The sequence below is a fragment of the Haemaphysalis longicornis genome, unplaced genomic scaffold, assembly GCF_048455015.1.
Source record: "Haemaphysalis longicornis isolate Haplotype H1 unplaced genomic scaffold, Haemaphysalis longicornis Haplotype H1 scaffold_2, whole genome shotgun sequence".
Taxonomy (NCBI): domain Eukaryota; kingdom Metazoa; phylum Arthropoda; class Arachnida; order Ixodida; family Ixodidae; genus Haemaphysalis; species Haemaphysalis longicornis.
This window is the reverse complement of record NW_027526295.1, coordinates 266943219-266963176: the sequence shown is the minus strand read 5'-3', so window position 1 is coordinate 266963176 and position 19958 is coordinate 266943219. Positions and strand designations below refer to the sequence as shown.

The following is a 19958-nucleotide window of genomic DNA, read 5'->3' as shown; positions in this document are numbered from 1 at the left end:
TTTTACTTATTTACTTTCAATTCAGCTCTCTATCCACCTCTCTACACTGCAAGATGCCTTCAATATGTTATGTTTGCCACTGTTGAGAAAGATTGTAGACCCACACTGAAGCGCGCATTTCGGGACTAAAACTTTAGGTTGCAGATTAGCGATGCCAAGAAAAACGACAAGATTGTACGAATCTGATCTTCCGGCGGTCGCCGCCTGCTAGCCGTGAGAGAGCTGCCAGGAGAGAGTGCTTGCGAACCGATAAGCCGCACAAGAGATTCACGATACGCGGGCTAGGGTTTCGGTCGAGACGCAGCCGCGTGTGGACAGCAGGAAGAGGTCGGTCGGACGCGAAGACCGCGATGCTGTCCGACGGCAAGCAGATGCTCGCCCTCTCTTTTCTCGCTGCATTGTCCGGCTGCTACTGTCACGCCGCGTCGGTGCTGTACCCGCGGGAGTCCGAGAGCCGGGAAGTGAAGAGCCTCGACGGTGTGTGGAACTTTCGCCTCTCCAGCCACTGGGACCCCGACGAAGGTTTCAACAAGAAATGGTTCCAGCAACCGCTCTCGCAGGTGGGCTCGTGGACAGTTAAAAGCTCATTTCAAAGCTATTGGCGCACATTCGCTTGTGTCTGCTTCCTGTTGTTTAGCAAAAAAAAAACTTCTGAGACTGGTAGTACCAGCGTGTTCCTTATATTTCTGTCAATCATTAGTGTTCTAAAATTATGCAAATACGGGCACAGAAAGGAAAGCCAGCAGTGAATAAGATTATGAATTTTTGAGATGTTTGGAAAGGAAGAAAGTGGCGAAGAAGAACACGAGAGTTCCGGGTGCAATCTTAACTTACATCCTCGGGTTGTATATACACTGTTTGCGAAGGATAAGTTCCTGAATTTGGTTGAAGAATGAGCGAGGAAGCGTGACGCACGTACGAAGACGATCGGTTCACTCACGTTTAGACCAGGGTCCGGTCATCGTCGTCGTCCGGTCATCGCAGCTAGCACGGTTGCATGGAGTATGGAGTGCGCAGAATGTGTAGACATAAATGGAAGATCCGGCTAAGAGTGTCGGTAAGATACCTTCCTTATTTCAATTTTATTGAAATGAACAAAACCCGGGGGTCTCTCGATGATGCACCAGACACCCCTAGGGTTAACAGGGAGCTATGGTGCACGGTGGGTATGGATGGGAAGGCATGCCTGATGAAAATATGCAGTGGTGGCCGGAATTTCACAGGTGATGCATATGTCTTGATTAGGAGTAACTGAAAAAATCTTTTGTCGTTGTCGTTAAGTTGTCTAAGGCAGACTTGTTGGAAGTGACAGTAGGACGAGGGAATGAGTGTGTAATTAACTTGGGAGACCGGAAAGTCTTTCTGATGCTGTTTGATGGCAGTCCTGGTGAGATACAGGTCGATTTATTACGCTAGAATGAATATTTCTGATCACGTAGCCTTCGTACATGCGCCCTTTACACATGGCTTTACGATACAGTATAATAAATATGCGGTAAATGGCGAATACAGAGATATCAACGTAGACAAAAAATTTAACAACACGATAAGTTTCCCAAGCGGCGTCATTGTGCTTTAAATGTGAACCCAGAAAAAGTGACAAATCCAAAAATGAAAGGATAAACACGGCATCGTTACTGGAACACATTGTGTCTCAGTGTGTTAAGCACGATGAAAGAGTATTCAAGTGAAGAAAGACATATTGTCGAGCAAACAAAAAAAAAAGGCGGGGGAAGGGGAAGGGGGGGCGCATTGAGCTAGGAGGAACCTTGAGGGGGAGATCACGAACTCTAAAAAATACATAAAAATACGTAAAACTCACCCACCGAAATCCTAGTACATCGTAGAAATTAGCATGGCAGACTATGCACCACAGACTAAAGACAAGTGCGTGACAAACTTTGCCGGAGAGATAAAACAGCCGACACTGGGGCGCCTCATGCCCACGTGCGGCTGAAGATAGCACATGGATCAACGGCCAAACTAAAAGAGCTTGATATGATTCTGTGCTTCGTATAACGACAATGCAATGAGGGTGACGTGTCCAAGTGATAAAACACGTCAACTTTTCTGGCTTGCATTATTCCTGCACTTGCATTAATTGGAAGGCGCGCCTGTATCGTGCAGGCAGCTCTTACGGCTCAAACTTGCGCTACTCGAAAACATTTGATGTTTCTGATCGCTTATCTCGTAGTTCGCCACGGGAAAATGATATACCTGTTTTACCTTCTTGTTTACTTTTTGCTCCTTTCCCGGACAAAATAGATAAGCTGTCGAGTATACTGTCAAGTGCTTGTCAAGCCCTAACACCCATGCCATGGAAGAAATCAGAATACGCACCCCTTCAACGGACGTGTTTATGGGTTCTGTGCGTTTGCGCACTATGCGGAATTTAGTTTGGTAGGAAGGGTTAAACTTTGGCAAAAGGTCCTGCAAGAGGAATGGGGAGGAGGGGCATTTTTGTGTTTTTTTCAAGTGGCCACGAAACAAGTTTTTTACTTTGACGCAGCTAAAGTATAATCCGTACTCATATGCGTGCGTCATTGATTTTTTGCTGTGTTTTCGAGTTCAACAGCTAAGTAGGACAAATACATACGATGCTGATGGACAGGTGAATGTGTAAACAACTTGTTTGTTTGTTTGTCTTTATTCGGATCTTGCACAAGGTACAGGACGCTGGGGTAACCTTGAGTAACCTTGAACTTGTAATAGCCGCTCATATGAGCGGCTAAGAACCCTCATATTTTAGTTTAATTACTTGACATAGGGACGAAGATTGACAGAGCGGGACTGGGGACGCCGAGCGGGTTCGGCGGCGATAGGGCACCACGCAAGACTATGTGATGGAGTCGTATGGCACCGTTGACTTGCGGGGTGCGCCGGCCCTGATGTAAAAAACGCAAGCAAAGCACGCGATTTACAATTCACAAACTTCACTCTGTTTATATCGTGTCATCACATACATTACTGACGCATTTGATTTTATTTTAAGCAGAAGAGAAGTAGTCGAAGGGGAGTGGATTTGGCTATATACTGAAAGCTCGTAAATTCGAACTTCAATACTTCGAATTTATGAATAATTCAAACTCTACGATTTGGTCCGGCCAAGTCTCTATAGAAGGCCCGTTAATTCGAACGCGAGGGACCGGCCTCCGCCCCGGATAATTCGAACGACGCGCCACCACGCCGGCAGCTCGGGGCCTCGAGCACGGCCTTAGAAATGGCCCCGCTGCCTACACACCAGGCCGCCGCCACCTCTGGAAAGGAGAGAACGGAGAGAGAAGTCGAATCGGCTAAAAGCAATCTAACACCCCTATGGCGGACGCTTGGAAGAAATTTCTTTGGGGACTACGTTGATGTTAATTTGATTGATTGATTATGAGGTTTAACGCGCCGACGCCACGCATGCGATGAGGCGCGCCGTAGTGGAGGGCTCGGGATTAATTTTGACCACATCTAACGTGCGCCGGAATCTCAAACGAACGGGCGTTCTCGCTTTTCGCCTCCATCAGGAAACTGTATATACGTCGATGGGGCACGAATGCAGGGTGCTGGGCGTGCTGACAGATGACATCATTTCTAAGATCAACAGCTCAGAACCTGTTGCTGCCAGTTACCACGAAGAGACGGCTGACGCAGCCCCAGTGTGGCCAACGCTCGGGAGTAGAGTTAAAGGGTTGAATGCCGCCCGTCTCTTCACTTTTGGAGTGCGCGAAAAGTAGGCTCGTTGGGGCGAAAAGTGCTGGCTTTTGTCTTCAAGGATAAAATGGAGGCTTCAATCGCGGTCGTTTTCAAGCATTCGGTTGGTGACATGCTCTACTGCTCTTCAATCGCATTGTTCGCCTTCTGCACTTCACTTTCCTTAGATCGAACTGTCATTATTTCGAACTGAGGTGGCGTCTCCTTGCAGTTCGTTAACGAGCGTCTACTGTATATGGTCAGAGGAGTGGAATTGCAGCAGGAGCCGACGGAAGAATTAAAGCACATCGTTTTTTGCAAATTGATCACAAAGAGTCATGGTGAAGTACCTGCCGGCGCTCGATGCTGCAGACGGGGCCGGTGATACCGATGCCGGTGCCGTCGAGCTTCAACGACGTGACGCAGAACAAGACGGTGCGCGACTTCGTCGGCTGGGCCTGGTACGACGTGGAGTTCTTCGCTCCGACCCACTGGGACAGGCCGAACCAGGGCCGTGTCTTCCTGCGCTTCGGCAGCGCCCACTACGAGGCCAGGGTCTACCTCAACGGGCTGCCGGTCGCCGCGCACGTGGGCGGTCACCTGCCGTTCGCAGCCGAGGTGAGGTCGCCGTGGCAGCAACGCGTACAAAATTGGGATTGTTGGGATATAAAGTCTAAACAGCCGCGCACAACAAAGCCGTGGCCGGCTATGTGGACACGCAATGCTGAAAAAAGCTCTGCAGGGTCCGTTTTAAGACAAGTCCAGTTCATGACCTTTCGTTCTTTCTTTTCATTGTCCTTTCGTGTATAAGTATGTGGCGGCGTCCCCGATCGCCTTCGTAATCCCACATCATGACCCACCTTAGTGATAAGCAGAATTGAGTGTGATCACGATTTCACTCCTCGTAAAAGACAGTGGCGGGTGCTCCCGCTGAGGGGCAGGTTCAGACAGCTTCGTCATCTCCCTCGTCGTGGTAGGACAACTAAAGGTTGCAATAGAGAACAAGTGAACAACTACACGTTAAAGTGACTCGTCGTCTGTAGGACGATGCATCTGCGTCCGCATTAGCGTACCTGAAATCATACTCAGGTTCTTACCAGCTCCTTCGAGAGGATAGTTGACATTAAACGTTTTCTCTTCTTAATATATCAATAATTTTTTCGAGATACCTATTTTTTCATTGAGTGTTGCAATGAAGCTTATTGCGCGTACTGTGCTACTTGGCTGATTCCTGAAAAACCGTGATTGCAAGACTAGATATATTGTATGCACTGGTTAGGGAAGCGAGACAAGGGGACTGTTAGGAAAAGAACGTGCAGGGTTTTACGTAGAAAATCTAACGCTAAACAGTGCAATTGTGACTGATAAATTGAGTTAATGATAACCTCATTCAGGTGACCGGTGCATTGCACTACGGACGCAAGAACCTGCTGACCGTTGCCGTGAACAACACGCTCAGCGAGGAGACCATTCCTCCAGGGACCCTGTTTGAACCGGACGATCGGAACAGGTTGGGAAGCTCGGTTAATTGCTCCTCGTCTTGACCTTGTAGCTCCATCCAAAGACCACAAGTGTAGAATAACGGTTGTGCGTCACGCTGACCGATGCAGTAGCGCTAACGTACGAGCACTAAATTGATTCGCATGTAGCCTTCTACTATACGGCGCACATCGTTGCACTGGTGCATTAAGCTCATAAAACCCCTTTTAGGATTTGAAAAAAATAACAAACATTGCGTCCGGATGTAAATCAGGCGAAAAGTTGGAGTAACGGTTCATGAAATAGTTTTTTGCGCGCTTGTGTTTTTTACGTACAAATGAAAAGCGAGGACTGAATTATTGCTTTTTGAAAAATATTAAAATAAAATAGTAATAAAGAACGAGTAATTGTAAGACATCTGTGAACATACGAACAATCAATAGCTTTTTTACTGGGCGTTTATACAGGCCTCGACCTGAGACCGAGACAGACCATGGATCAGCCTGCATCCTCTTCATTGTGGAAGGATATAAAAATATATGTGGGTTCACGCAATACTGGCCATTGTGAAAACACACGCAAAAGTTCGAGGTAACGAGGGGAACCAAGGGCGTTAGTGTGAAAAGCATAAGGCAAGAGAACAAGCTTAAATTGTTTATGCAAAGCGAAATGGGTAGGCATAAAAATCGTCAGTCATTCCACTCTATACAGGTGGATGACTAGCAAAGGTTTTTTTGCACACAACATATTGGTCACGCAGAATTTAGGAGATAATGACTAGCAGCAAATTCTATTTCTCTTAAGCGTTAAGGGCGCTAATCCCTTAGGAAGACATATACTTTTATTTTGACTCTACTTATGTTGAAACTGGTGTCTATTGGTAACTGATCTACTCAATGTGCGCATCCAAGTGAGGAGGCCTATAAACCTGACGTCCACATCATGCTTGAACAGTCTGCGGGCTTGGTGGTTACAGCGTGCTAATAGCACACACACGGGGGCTACCTGGAACCCTAGCCATATGATGTGAGCTTTACCTGTGTAATGCAGCGCAGCCTGCCAAGGTGCCCATTATGGGTTCGAGCGAGCCAAGCCGTATACGACAGCGGCGGCCCTCGCCACGCGTGTGCAGTGACCCAGAAAAGACGAAGTAGCTCATCAGAACTGGATTTAATTCCGGGTTTTCCACTGTACAGCAACCAGCCCTGGAGCGATACTCCTAGCCCTGGGGCAGAGAGGGGGGTACCTCCCGACTGCGCAGTGCAGATAATCAGCAGCTATTGGGCCAGTGGCGTGAGCCACCGAAGCGCTGCCAGCGCTGCGGTTGATGGCCCCGGATAGGACCGGAACCGACCACCGGACTGACCGAGCAACCAATAACAACTCAAATCAGCTGCGCAAGCAGGGAGCGCGAAGCCAGAGGGTGCATGCAAATCCGAATCCCGGTACGTTCGCCGACCTCATGCTAGTGAGAAAGCGGCGGCCGCTCAAGCCGAAGCGAGCGAGCAGCGTGCGTTCGCGGTACCTGACGGAGTCGGCGCCCAGCAATCGTCTCCCGGGTCAGACCGGCGCGCACAGCGGCGACGACGTTCCCTCGTGCAGGGCCTCTACGTCACGCCCCACGTGGCCCACGGACCGGCGCGCATTGGTCAACCCGTACCCCCTCACAAGGAGAGGGGGCGCGAGGAGCAAATGATCGCTTCTCTGGGAGAGGGGGTCGCAGGTTACGCACGCCGCGTAATGAGAGCAGTGCCATTAAGATCCTCACAACAAGCTTCGCTTAAAACGAGTAATGCACTAATAAGCAGTTGAATTTTGTCAACAGTATAGCCATTTTCTTCGCACGCGCGGCACTTGGGGGCACGTCATATGTCATTCACTTATCCTGCATCACCAGATTTTGCGGCGAGGACGCTAGCCGATGCTGGTCACAAATGCACCGTAACGTGTACACTGGCTAAAGACACAACCTTTGCCCTTGCTTTCAGGTATCCCGCGGGCTACTACCGCCTGGACGTGCCATTCGACTTCTTCAATTACGCGGGCATTCATCGCAGCGTCGTCCTGTTCACGACTCCTGCATTCTACATAGATGACGTCCTCCTCGAGACAAGAAACGCGACGGAAGAGATGGGTGGGTGCCCAGAAATGTTCCTCTCCTTGTGTTCAAGCATATTTGAACATTTTGTGAGCCGGAAATACATCATTGCCCGACAACTCGTACTTATTTGTCGAAAAAAAAAAAAAAAGAATCACAGCGACCTTTGCAGATGAAGTATATGAATAGTGAGTTGACTTGAGCAACATAGGTCTGTCGCAACATAGAAGGAAACGAACAGAGCGTGGCCGAAGGCGCAGAAAGAAAGGTAAACAAAATCTTGTTTGTCCGTTAGGAAGCATTGTTTCTCGCGCCGAGCCTCCCCGCACGGGGGAACTGTACAGGAAGAGAGAGCAGTGAGGGCTCACACGCTGGCTCCAGGTCAGCTCACTCTCAGCCTAACTATCGGGAAATTCTGGTGAAACACACGAAGCGCGAGCCACTTTGTGTGTCTAAAGGAAAATGCAGATGACCCACCCCTCAGAAAACCATTGAATGCATGGAATGCGTGTAGGAACCTCCAGGCTGAGCAATCACAAGGAAAGATGCCAGCGAGCAAGCATCAAAAGAAGACACAATAACGAGGTCATTTCAAGGTCGTTGGCCATTTCTGGCCAATTCCATAAGTGGCTAAGTTTGTATGCTGGTGCTGAGCCCTTTTATATATTTATACTAGATGACCCTCCAGTTATGCAACTGATTGCCCAACCAGTGGCTTATTCTTCCGATGCGAAGCGCAACGAATAAATGTGGACAGGAAAACAGTCAAACGACAAAACAGTTACTAGTTCGCGTGTCCGTGTTCGTTCGTTGCGCTTCATATAATGGAAAGCTGTCGCCAACTAGCCCAATTGTTGGGTCTCATCAGAGGGCCTATCCTGCGTGCTACACTAATTTTACTCTACGTGCATTCGGACAGAACAGTCTGGACTTAATGCGTGCAGCCATAGAAACTATTCTGGTGTAGTGATTAGAACGTGAAACTTGCCCCTTCTTGCATGGCACCAGCCGTGGTGGACTTCAAGATACAGGTGGCCAACGCGGGGTGGACAGCCATGACGAAGTGCAAAGTGACGCTTCTGGATGACCGGGGACGAGAGTTCGCCTTGTCCACGGGAGCCTGCAACGGCAGCTTGGTGGTGCACCGGCCCAAGCTCTGGTGGCCCGTCGGCATGCACAGCGAACCGGGATATCTATACACGGCTAAGGTATACAACGAGATACCTTTTACACGTGGACAAACGCAGCTTGACAGCTTCCCCGTTGTATTCAAATGCGAATTAGAGCAGATAGTACAGCTACAACAAAGTGTATCGACGCTTTAGCTTGCGCTAAAGCATATTAATACATATATATGCCTTTGAAACTGGTGGCAGTGCAAGTAAGGGTATAATTAATATCCATGCCGAAGCGTTTCATTTGGAACTCGCCGTGGTGGTACCTCGGCTGCAGTTGGGCTGCTGAGCCCTATAGGTCGTGGGTTCGATCTCGACCGCAGCGGCCGCTCTTTAGATGGTTGCGAAATGCAGAGACACCCATGTGTCCAGATTTCGGGGCATGTTATAGAACACCATGGGGTGAAAATTAATTAGGAGCCCTCCTCAACGGCGGGCCTACACACCAGGCGTATCTTTGGCCCGTAAAACTCCATAAATCGATTTGTTTTTCATGGGAGCTTAAGATTATAAAAGAAGTGTAGAGAATGGCCGATTTTATCACGAAGTGTGAGGTTGTCACGGTGATCGATAAACTGCATTCGAGTATATTTATATCCCAGAACTGTACTGAAGGCTTGTTCCAAAGGCAAGTGGCGAGTTACGAACGCTTCATGAATTCTTAGCTTTCTGCAGGCATATGCATGAGTTAAGGAGTGTTTCAGTAAAGTTGCCAAGCGTTTCTGCATTGTGATAAATATGACATGCTTTATCTGCAGGTCAGTGGTCTAAGCCGACAGGGGATAGGAAAGTGAGTGCATAGATAGTAGTGTAGGGGCGGACTAGGAACCTACACGAGGTAGGCGAATCCAGCCCCAGGTGTACGCTGGGGTTTTTCAGTTGCATACCTACGTACACTCTGAGTGAGCTTTGGTGCGAAGCTTCAGCCATAAGCGCAAGCCTGTTCAAGAAACGTGTCTCAGTATTGGTATCCCCCGCAGTTGGAGGTGACGGGGCTGGGATCCAGCGACGTCTACTACCAGAAGGTTGGACTGCGCACCGTGCGGGTCGCCGGGAAACAGCTGCTCATCAATGACCAGCCATTCTACCTGCTGGGATTCGGCAAGCATGAGGACTCCGACGTGAGCACCAAAGGTCACATTGGGACCGCACTACTATCGATAGTCAGAGCCAGGTTTATTCGGAACAGTTCGGAACAGGTTTATTCGGCTAAGCTGCCCCGATGAGCCGAGGAGGCAGATGTCGGAGGAAGAGCACTGTTGCTATGGAAGCAGAAGCAGCTGATCAGCCCCTGTTTCCCCTCTACCCCCTCTCTCTCACACACCCATACGCGCACACACGAAACACGGACAGACACACACGCACACGCGCGCTCACACGTTCTTGCACATACGCACGCACATGCACACACACGCACACACGCACAGGCCCACACACATAAGAACATGCACGCACACGCACGTGCACGCACACGTTACTTCCTCATATTGGTCGCCCTGGTGGGACCTGCCAGTCTCCTTCTGTCCTTTCCTAAAGGCCTTTTAAATTTGTTCCGGCGCTGCAATAAATGAAATAGACTGAGCTGCGCTTTTTATAATATCATCAATGGAGCTTGAAAAAAATCTTAAATTCAGCTTTGAAGGAACGCAACAAAAGCGCCCCCCTATTGGAACTCGATTCAAGCCTAACTATTTGAAGAAATGTCAGACTAATAATAAGCAATTATTTGTTTAATTACAGAAAACTAAGCTGCAAATTTCACTGCCACAGAATAAAGCAGGCTCTTCTTGCAGGCATAATGTAAAATGACACTCGTGCGCGTTGGTTGCACTTGTCGGTGGAGCAGGAAATCAGACAGCAAGCTCGAAATGGTCAACTGAACAGCCTAATTTCATAATTTTGTTTTATAAACGTCTACTAGCGGTGTAGCAACAATACGTCGCTCGAATGCTACCCACTATAAACTAATACATCGAAAGAAACTGTGAATAACCATTAAACCCCGTTATTCGCGTTTAAATCTGGTGCGATGCAGATTCGTGGCAAGGGTCTGGACCTGGCGCTGGTAGTGAAGGACTTCAACCTCATCCACTGGCTGGGCGCCAACTCATTCCGCACGTCGCACTACCCGTACGCGGAAGAGATCATGGACCAGGCTGACGCTCAAGGGATCGCAGTCATCGATGAATCGCCGGCCGTGGAGCTCAGGTGCGCACTCGCCCCTCTTTTGCGCCTAATAATTGGTGCCTAGATGATCTCTACAGAAAACTCGGTTCCGTGGAACAGACACAAGCCCAACTGTATCTTTCGCAACTTCAAACTCACCGGGGAAAAACACGCACTCCTGTAGTATGTGTATGTTTGTACGTAAGTGCGTGACGTGTTTGTGTTCCTGTTGCGACGGGGCACTGTCATGCTTCCGCTCATGTTTCTTGACAAGATGCCACCATGCGTGGTTTCAGCGAAATATTTATTTATTTATTTATTTATTTATTTATTTATTTATTTATTTATTTATTTATTTATTCTAGGCCGGTCTTTTGAAATTAGAACTGGCCTAAACCATTCCCGCGTCTTCACCAATACAACTGGTGTGCCGCAAGGAGCCATCCTCTCACCCACGCTGTTTTAACCTAGTGATGCGGAAGATTGCAAAAGAACTTCGCAACATTCCACACCTGCAGCACATGCTGATGACATCACCATCTTGGTTGACCCTCGATGTACTACGCTCAACACGCAGTACGTCATAGACACAATTAATCTCGGACTTGATACTATTGACAGGTGCCTGCCCCCAACTGGAATGTGCCCGTCTCCAGAAACGACAAAATAACTCTTTATTGGAGGGCTCGACCACCTGTAGGCACAAATATACTTAACGCTGAATAGTCAGCCCATAGAGCGGGCTGCCGTCCTGACTTCCAAGGCAATGCTACGGTGCCACCCGCGCGGGGCAGCTTGTGCAAACCTCGGATTCCGGTCAGAGCGACTTGCTTTCCCCGCAACTGCCGCCTGTTCGGAAGATGTCTTGGTTCGTGTGCCAAAGCCTCTTTCTCGCCTACGTGGTCGTAACCATAACCACCGTGAATGCGCAGCCGCTGCTGCACGCGCTGACCTTCGAACTGGCGCCATCTTTACTACAGCGGTCCTGAATAAGACAACATTGCGCGCTTCCCTGTCGTGTCGTGACGGCCAAATGCGCATGTCCAGCGCGATTCAATTTCTTCGCCCGCCAAGCCTGTGTCATGCGCGCCTAGAGGCAGTTCTCGTTGCGGAGCACATTGAGACAACTTACGGCGCCGGTGACAACCCCAAATTTATGATATTTACGGACAGCCACGAAGCTCTCAATCGACTTGGCCAAACCTCATACGTCGCAATCAGTTGCGATCTCATCAAGACCATTTGTCGCAGACTGCGGGATACAGGCGATATAGTCGTTCGGGTAGACCGGGTCCCGGGACACGCTGGCGGGATCGGCAGCGAGACCGCTTACGCGTGCGCGAGCGAGCTCTTTGAACTCCGCTCCAGCCCGGCGTTACCCATCCCATTTGCAGAATACGACCCCGACCCCACAGAAGCAAAGGCTTCGGCCAGGCACACGTCCAAGAAATCGTTGCGGAATTTGGTTCCACCGGACCACGATCCCCTGCCCGTTGGTTTTCCCCGGGGCGCGAAAGTTCTTTTGCACAAGGCACGGGCTGGTGGCGCGATAACCGATGATGCTTTGGCCAAGTGGCATGCCTATGTCACCAGCACGCCGTCCAGGATAAGCAGCCAGGATAAGTTTCACAGGAGCAACGCCCACTGCACACCACATGTTGTGGGAATGTCTCGGCCTGGAAACTTTCTGTTCAGAGTGTCTCCCGCTCGGCGTCCAGCGGCTTGTGGACTGGACAACGCCGCTGCAACCCGCCACTACACGGCAGACGCTGCTTTCTCTGAGTGAGTTCGCGCGCTCTCAAGGCGTCGACAGCCGAATGTAACATTTAAACTCCCCCTCCCCCCCTTCCTTTATACCCCAACCCAACCGACGTGTCCACCTTCTGTAATAAAGTTTTGTTATGATATTCTCAGGGCCAAAGAATTACGAGGAGAGCGGGTATACAACATGTACGCAAACAAGAAATACAGCACATTAGTAATATATACTTGCAATTGCCGTCTGAAAAATCATAGAAAATGACTGCTAAAAAAAAGCAGACACAGGGCAGTTGCGACAATATTCAATATGGTTGGCACGCACGCACGCACGCACACTAACACGCACGCACGCACACTAACACGCGTGCACGTGCATATGCACGCACGCACGCACGCACGCACACACACACACACACGCACACACACACACACACGCACACACACACACACACGCACGCACGCACACACACACACACGCACGCACACACGCACACACACGCACACATACACACACACACACACGCACACACACACACGCACACACACACACACACGCACACACACACACACACGCACGCACACACACACACACACACACACACACACACACACGCGCGCGCGCGCGCGCACGCACGCACGCACGCACGCGGGTGCTGGGAATGCCCACACTGAAGTGATGGTCGTTGCCGGACGATGCGTACGACAGGTGCTGCTAGAGAATTAATTAAGGGTGGAGATACAATGAAAAATTATATGGAACAGTCAAAGGCGAGAAATTTTACGGCGCAGTGAAAGAGCGAGTCAGTGAAGATTGGCTTTCATCGAGGTAACGCTGGCCGTACGAAATAAGATCGACAAGATGAAACGGGCCGAAGGATTATGTATCCCTTCGATATGCCCGAACTTAAGCACGTAACAACCAGCTACTTCTTCCCCTCGATTTATTTCCCGTGATGGCGGGGTGACGAGAATCAAAAGAGAAAACTAACGAAGAGTTGGCTATCACACAAAGTTAGTAATCAATCCCACCGGTATCGAGCTTATACCTTCAGGAGGTTTCTTTTATATTAATCACATTTTATCTTTCAACCAGTTTCTTCAATAGAGTATTGAGCCAAGTTTTTACAGATAACACCGTTTAATCGAAAACGATAAATTTACAATTATTTAGGCCCATTACATTTATTTAGCACGTAGTTGACAATAAACTCGCTAACTAAACAGGATGCACTATACTCTTCGACGTCTTTTCTTGCTAAAGGGTTTCTGAAAAAATTGAAAGTTTGGTTCATAGAAATAATTATTTGTCCCGATAGCGGGGATATCGATATTATCGCAAATTTCAAACAAATAATCGGGGTATTAAATAAGACAAATGGAGAAGTGGCGACTCCGCAGCTATATTTCGGGTGATTTTTCTATGACGTCACATGATCTTGTTTGTGGGGTTGGCTGCCGCCGCTGTCCCGAGCCACCGCGAAGAAACATGACTGTGCGATTGCAGCGGGGCCTATAGTTCCGTTTAATCGTATCACTTGAATGATAACGTGCTGGTGGCACAATGATAACTATGTTTTTTTAGTGCTGGCCTATATTATGCCCCCCTGTCCTGCCCATGTTACGTCATTGTAGAGCGAAATTTTAAAGATTTCTTTCAATATTTCTTGCCGTTTTTTGGGTTAAAAAACGTATTTGGAAGCTTAAATCAAGCTGGAGGAGTTACCAAAGGCTAATTGTTTCAAACTGATCAAACATATTTTATATTCATGGCCGTTTTAAAGGGACCCTGCAACACTTTTTTTAGCTTTTTTGGAAATCTTAAATGCTTGCAGACCGTAGTTACCCAACACACCCAGTACTTAGATTAGGGGGTCGAAAAGCACCTCAGCCAGAAATTACTGCTCTATGCCCATCAGATAACTTGTAAACTCGCTCAAAAGATTTTTTCATCTTTTCCGGTCTTGACGGCTCGAATTGCGTCACTAAGGAGATGTAGCGGCTGTTGGCCGGTTTTCCTTCAGTTGCAGCAATGAACGGTTTTCGATAGCAACTCTAAAAAAAAGGCCACAAAAACAAAGCAGAAATGAAAGGCGTATCTGGTGCGACGAGCAAATGACGCAGTGCCGCTCCGTGCTGGCGATAACTATAGCTTTCGCAGTGGCTCCAGACGCGAAGGAAAGAGTGATAGCGCTTATCGAAAGTGTTTCAAAGTCCCTTTAAAGACACGCGTGAGGAGAACAGCAACACCGTACAAGCACTGCTTACTGCGCAGGTCCTTCGACGACGCCATGCTTGAGCAGCACAAGGAGCGCATGCAGGAGCTGGTGTTGCGCGACAGGAACCGACCCTCGGTCATCCTCTGGTCACTGGCCAATGAGCCGAAGTCGAACAAACCGGAGGCTGGATCGTACTTTGCCAGGCTTGCAGACTTCGTCCGCAAGCTGGACCCTACGCGGCCCGTCACCGCGGCGCTCAACAAGAAGTACGACCAGGACAAGGCGGTGAGCGCACAGGAGTAAGGCCGTTGCTTTTACTCGATGCCTTTCGGGATTCCTGAAAGACCGTGAATTTAGCCGAAAATGAACTACGAGATTTGTATATGCCATGTTCAATCTAAAATTTCTGGGTTCGTCCGAACTTATACGTCACGTTGACTCTCTGCGGCAACTCAATACCGATCTATACCCGCGGTGGATGTCTAAGGTGTTCGGCTGATGGGCACGACGTAGCGGGCTCGTTTCGCAACTCGCAGGCTGTTATCTCTGGTGGAAACGAAATATGAATAACCTGCCTCGTGCACGAGGCTTCGGCTCACGTTACGTAACCCCAGGTTCAATTCTCTTCGAATCTCCGTTACAAATCGCCACACGAATGAGGTGTTGATTCGGTGCATTAGGGCACACATTTAAATTCAGGCTGGTACCTGCCAGGAAAAGGATGTCTCAGAATGCTAACTGCACCTCAATTGGGTTCAAAGTAGTAAAGGTCAAGAAATTAGGGTTGGTTAAAATGTGGTGGAACGACGGATAAATTCTCCGCCTTAGAGGTACTAGTAGGAACAGCATTGAGAGATGGTGGAAAGACCAAAGGAAACTGCCTCCTCGCGCTCATTTCTAGTGCGTGTTGCGCATCTGGCCAAATAGCACGATGTGAGCTAGAACGCCAGTGCATTCCGAGCGAACTCTGGGGTCTCATATTTCTAACCACAACCACACTCGGGATATCCATGGTCGTCTAGCTTGGTTGATTACTTGCCAGAAATTTCTCATTGTACACAGGTTATTTTCATAAGATACCCGAGCTGCTCACATAGATCGATCATGGTCAGAGAAAATAAAAGCCCCTTGTGTGGGTGCACTTCCATACGCAGGTACGTGCAGATACAGTTGTCCAGGTATAATAAATATGCGTATCCAATGATGGCGGCGCAAAAAGGCCGTGTCTGCTTTGTGTACGAATGCGAAATAAGTTAAAATAACCAGTTGATAATTGGTCACGAATTCAGCCTCCGCGCATAGTTTGATCACATACAAAACAATGAATTACAAAAATAAGAATTGAAGTGGTGCTGATAATGTTGCAACACTCGGTACACAGTACTAAATAGAAAATAGCTAACTTTCAATTACTGTCAAACACATGTTGGAACCCCAAGTTAGAAGCGAATAATAATTGTAACTAGGTCACTTTATAAAAAAAAACGTCAGTATAGCTCGGAGAATGAAATATTTCGCGACATTTCCTCTCGAGTTCGTCGTCATTCTAGATCATACCCCGCACCCGGAGGCCACATCAATTATATCAGTTCTTATTTATCTCACGCGTTTTGCATCTTTTCTTCCTGTGAACTGCCGTGTTACCTTTCTCGCTCATTCAACCTATGCTTTTCAATTGCATTGCCAGTGAAGACGTGTTCACTGCAGGGGGACCACCTGGACGTCATCATGCACAACAACTACCCGGGCTGGTACGACGACACCGGCTCGACCGACGTCATCGTGCCCCAAATCCTGGACGAGTACGAGCACATGTGGGAGCGCTACCGCAAGCCCATCATGATCAGCGAGTATGGGGCCGGCTCCGTTGCCGGTCTGCACGCCGACCCCGCGTTCGTCTTCACCGAGGATTACCAGACGGAAGCGTTCGGCCGCTTTCACAGGGCCTTCGACGAGTTGCGCGCCAGGGGCTTCTTCTTCGGTGAACACGTGTGGAACTTTGCTGACTTCATGACTGCGCCGGCGGTGGGACGTGTCTACGGCAACCGAAAGGGCATTCTGACGCGAAACCGCCAGCCCAAGGCTGCGGCAAAAGTAATCCGATGCCGTTACTACAAGCTGGCCAACAGGACGCTGCCAGATGATGACGCCTACTGCCTCCCGAGAGGACATTAGTGACTGAGCCACGGGAGCTACTGCACACCGCTTCGGGTTAGAGTTAATGAATGCTCCTAGGGGAGCTGTATACAGGAAGGTTACATTAGGGGTCTTAGAATCAGGGTTTTAGAATTCTCTAAAAAAGGGGGCGTCGTTTTGAAGCGGCGCGGTAGTGCCATGCAAATGCATGTGCTCTTGGGCTGGGGCGTCACTTTGAGGGGCGGGGGAGGCGCCGAAATGGTACAAAGGAGCACTGTTGCAAGGGCGCAAAGCGACAAGCAAAACGACGGTAGACATTATTTCTCAGCGTTTTGCGTTCTTGCTACAGTGCTCCTCTGGGCCTGTTTCACCCCTCTTCAGCCTCTTTAAGTGACGCCCCAGCGCAAAAACACATGCATTTGCATGGCGCTACCGCGTCGCTTCAAGACGACGCACCCCCCTCCCCCCCAACACACACACAGTTTTTTAACACAAAAGTGTTTTATTCCCAGATACACGAAGATTGCGCTGACGTCATATTTGTCATGGAAGTGACGCCTGTACAACGAAGCAGCGGCCTGTAAAGGGTGCACCCCTGCAAACAGGGTCTTCTTGCAGGGAAGCAACCTTTAGTACTAAAGACTACGCTTTGAAAGTGAAAGTGAAAGTTCATTTTACTAAACTTTTATTTTACTTAGGCTTGTTCGTTTTCGGGTTTTATATTTTAACACGAAAGTGTTTTATGACGGTATACCCAAATATTTCACTGAAGTTATATCCGTCACGGAAATGACGCCGGTACACCTTTGCCGAAGCGACCCACCAGCAGGACGTCTCTCGCCATGCACACCCACAAGACAGCCGCCGACCCGCAAATCAAATCATGCTCAGCTGCAGATTTCGGTGCACATTTCCCTTTCGTGTTTTACTGATTCCTATCACAGATGAATCACCCACAGTTTTTATTTTTGAGAATTCGGCCTCATGTTATAGTTCCTGTGAGGAGGAGGAGGATGCCTTCAATGATGAAGAGAAGCCAGCCTGGTAGCGAACTGGGCGTCTATGCTGCTACGGAAGTTATAGGAGCTATATACAGGAACTTTACTTAAAGTTAGAGGTACTTCATGCTCCTACGGCAGCTACATACAGGAATACTGCAGTAGAACGGACAATTTGGCTATGTTAGCTGTTCCTCTTGATGTTAAAAGCACGCTCAATCCTAGTACAAAGGAAGAAAGAGACGTCACGGGGCTAACTCGCTCCTATTGGTTTAATGAAAAGACGCACAAATATACACTGACCACTTCTCACGTGATAGATTCATCTTGCCCGAGATAAAAACCATAAAAGCAACTTTTAAAAGGAATGCATACAGAGGCACGCGTGTGCCTCTGATTGTATATACAGTTAAAGCCCGACCTAATGAAGTCGACGAGAACCGCGAATTATTTCGTTAAATCCAGAACTTCGTAAAATCGGGACTGTCATTTTGCAAGCGGTTGATTCCATCAATTCGATGTCTGAAGGGAGTCGCATCCCAGCAGCTCCCATGACACCCTAACTGCGGCGGCCGCGACCGATAATGGACCGTTTCCACGACCTCAATCTGCGCATGCGCTTGCAGGCACCGCCATTTCTTTTTGTGGCTCGCTTTGATCGCAATTGCCTCTTCTTACGGATGCTGTGGGCACTTCGGGACAAACTTATTAGAATTCGGTGGTCACTGCCAAAGCGCAAAGTTATTGCACGGCCGGTCATTTTCATTGAGAAACGTGCTAAGCTTCGTCAACAGCGGACGCAAACAGCGCTCTGTGCGCATGAAGTTTAAAAAAAAGCAATCCCCTTAGCTATCACCCCGGGCGCGCCTTGCGATTAGCAATATTGGACGAGACGTCACCGGCTATGGTGGCCATAAGAGCCACCAGTTGTGCTTTCCGTATCCGCCACTACTAGCGCTGCTCTTGGAATGTATTGATTTTGATTGTTCAGTTTTAACACGCCGACACAACGCAGGCGATGAGGCGCGCCGTAGTAGAAGGCTCCGGATTAATTTTGACCACCTGAGGATCTTTAACGTGTGCCGAAATCTCGTACACACGGGCGTTTTTGCTTTTCGCCTCCCTCAGAAAAGCGGCCGCCGCGGCCAGGAAACGAACCCGCGACCTCGTGCTCAGCAACGCAACGCCTTAGCCACTGAGCCACCGCGGCGGGTGTTCTCGGAGTGGAAAAGGTCAATTTAGCAATGCGCTAGAAGTCCGCTGTAAAAATAATAACAATAAAACGCTAGGGATTCTGGGGAAACGAATTTGTTCCTTAGAAAAAAAAAATGTGATCTTCGCCTGCGTGCGATTCGGTACCATTGCGCGGACATACTTTTTATAGAATGCGGGCGCGTTCAATCTCCGTGAGCCCCAGCAAAGCGCCTGAGCAAGTCAATAGCATCGATCACCTGGCCTGAGTGGGCGCGGGAGCTTCAGCAGTTTTAGCAGTACTTATCACTCACTGATTGAAAACCGGGACTGATGAGTTTATCTTGTAAGGCGCCATAAAACGAAACTATATGCCTAGTTCATTTTTCTGACGTGGTGCAATAATCTTCGTGGCGGTCTGACGAAAAACTTTCGAAATTGCCCCTTTTTTAAGATGTATGTCTTTCTCGAAATACTCCGTGAAATAGGGAATATCACTGAACCTATTTCGTTAGTTCAGATTCATAAAAGCATTGAGCCGTATAGGCACCTGCGGGGGAATCAGCATTTGTTCGTTAGATCGGAAAATTCGTAAGATCGGGTTTAATTAGATCGAGTTTTGACTGCATTACATTTATTTATTGTTATTATTTATTCACCATCCCGATACCCTCCCTTCCCCATCCCCTGAGCGGTGGGAACGCCCGCTGACCAGCCTGCACCCGGAGGACCAGCAACGCCTGATCAACCGGGCCACCCGGGCTGCGGAAGCGCGCGGCTTCCTGAACTGAGGACGCCACCCACCTTTTTCTTTCTTTTTTTTTTCTCAATAAAACGTTTTGCCTCCTCCTCTCCTCCTCCTCCAATTTATTGCGCTAGAATGAATATTTCTGAACACGTAGCCTTCGTACATGTGTTCTCTACACAGGGCTTTACGATACGGTGCAATAAATACGGGATAACTGGCGAATATAGATATATCAACATGGGCAAAAAAATTTAACAACACTATAAGTTGCCGAAATGGCGGCTGCGTGCTTTAAAGGTAAACCCATCAGAA

At 48.7% G+C, this 19958-nt stretch overlaps 2 protein-coding genes across 3 annotated transcripts in view; one reads left to right on the top strand and one right to left on the bottom strand.

The window, feature by feature from the left end:
* The window catches only part of LOC144170669 (transmembrane ascorbate-dependent reductase CYB561), a 52875-nt gene extending 50939 nt beyond the window's left edge, over positions 1–1936 (bottom strand). Inside the window, exon 1 of one of the 2 annotated variants that reach the window (XM_077700604.1) lies at positions 1823–1936. The gene's annotated coding sequence lies outside the window, so the exon portion shown is untranslated. The remainder of the gene's footprint in view (positions 1–1822) is intronic. The other variant, XM_077700605.1, reaches the window with a different exon arrangement.
* On the top strand, positions 281–19747 carry LOC144170668 (beta-glucuronidase-like). The gene is made up of 9 exons (XM_077700599.1): positions 281–560; positions 4051–4296; positions 5073–5188; positions 7146–7291; positions 8264–8463; positions 9411–9551; positions 10466–10638; positions 14630–14858; positions 16281–19747. Exons 1-9 carry the CDS (start codon positions 351–353, stop codon positions 16746–16748), a joined length of 1929 nt encoding a protein of 642 aa, XP_077556725.1. The 5' UTR covers positions 281–350; the 3' UTR covers positions 16749–19747.
* The last annotated feature ends 211 nt before the right edge of the window (positions 19748–19958 follow it).

What these genes read in the sequence shown, in the direction of transcription:
- LOC144170668 (XM_077700599.1), top strand. Translation starts at nt 351, where the DNA reads ATGCTGTCCGACGGCAAGCAGATGCTCGCCCTCTCTTTTCTCGCTGCA. An exon ending in GATATCTATACACGGCTAAG is followed by an intron (nt 8,464 to 9,410) that starts GTATACAACGAG and finishes TATCCCCCGCAG; the next exon opens with TTGGAGGTGACGGGGCTGGG. An exon ending in TCGCCGGCCGTGGAGCTCAG is followed by an intron (nt 10,639 to 14,629) that starts GTGCGCACTCGC and finishes CTTACTGCGCAG; the next exon opens with GTCCTTCGACGACGCCATGC.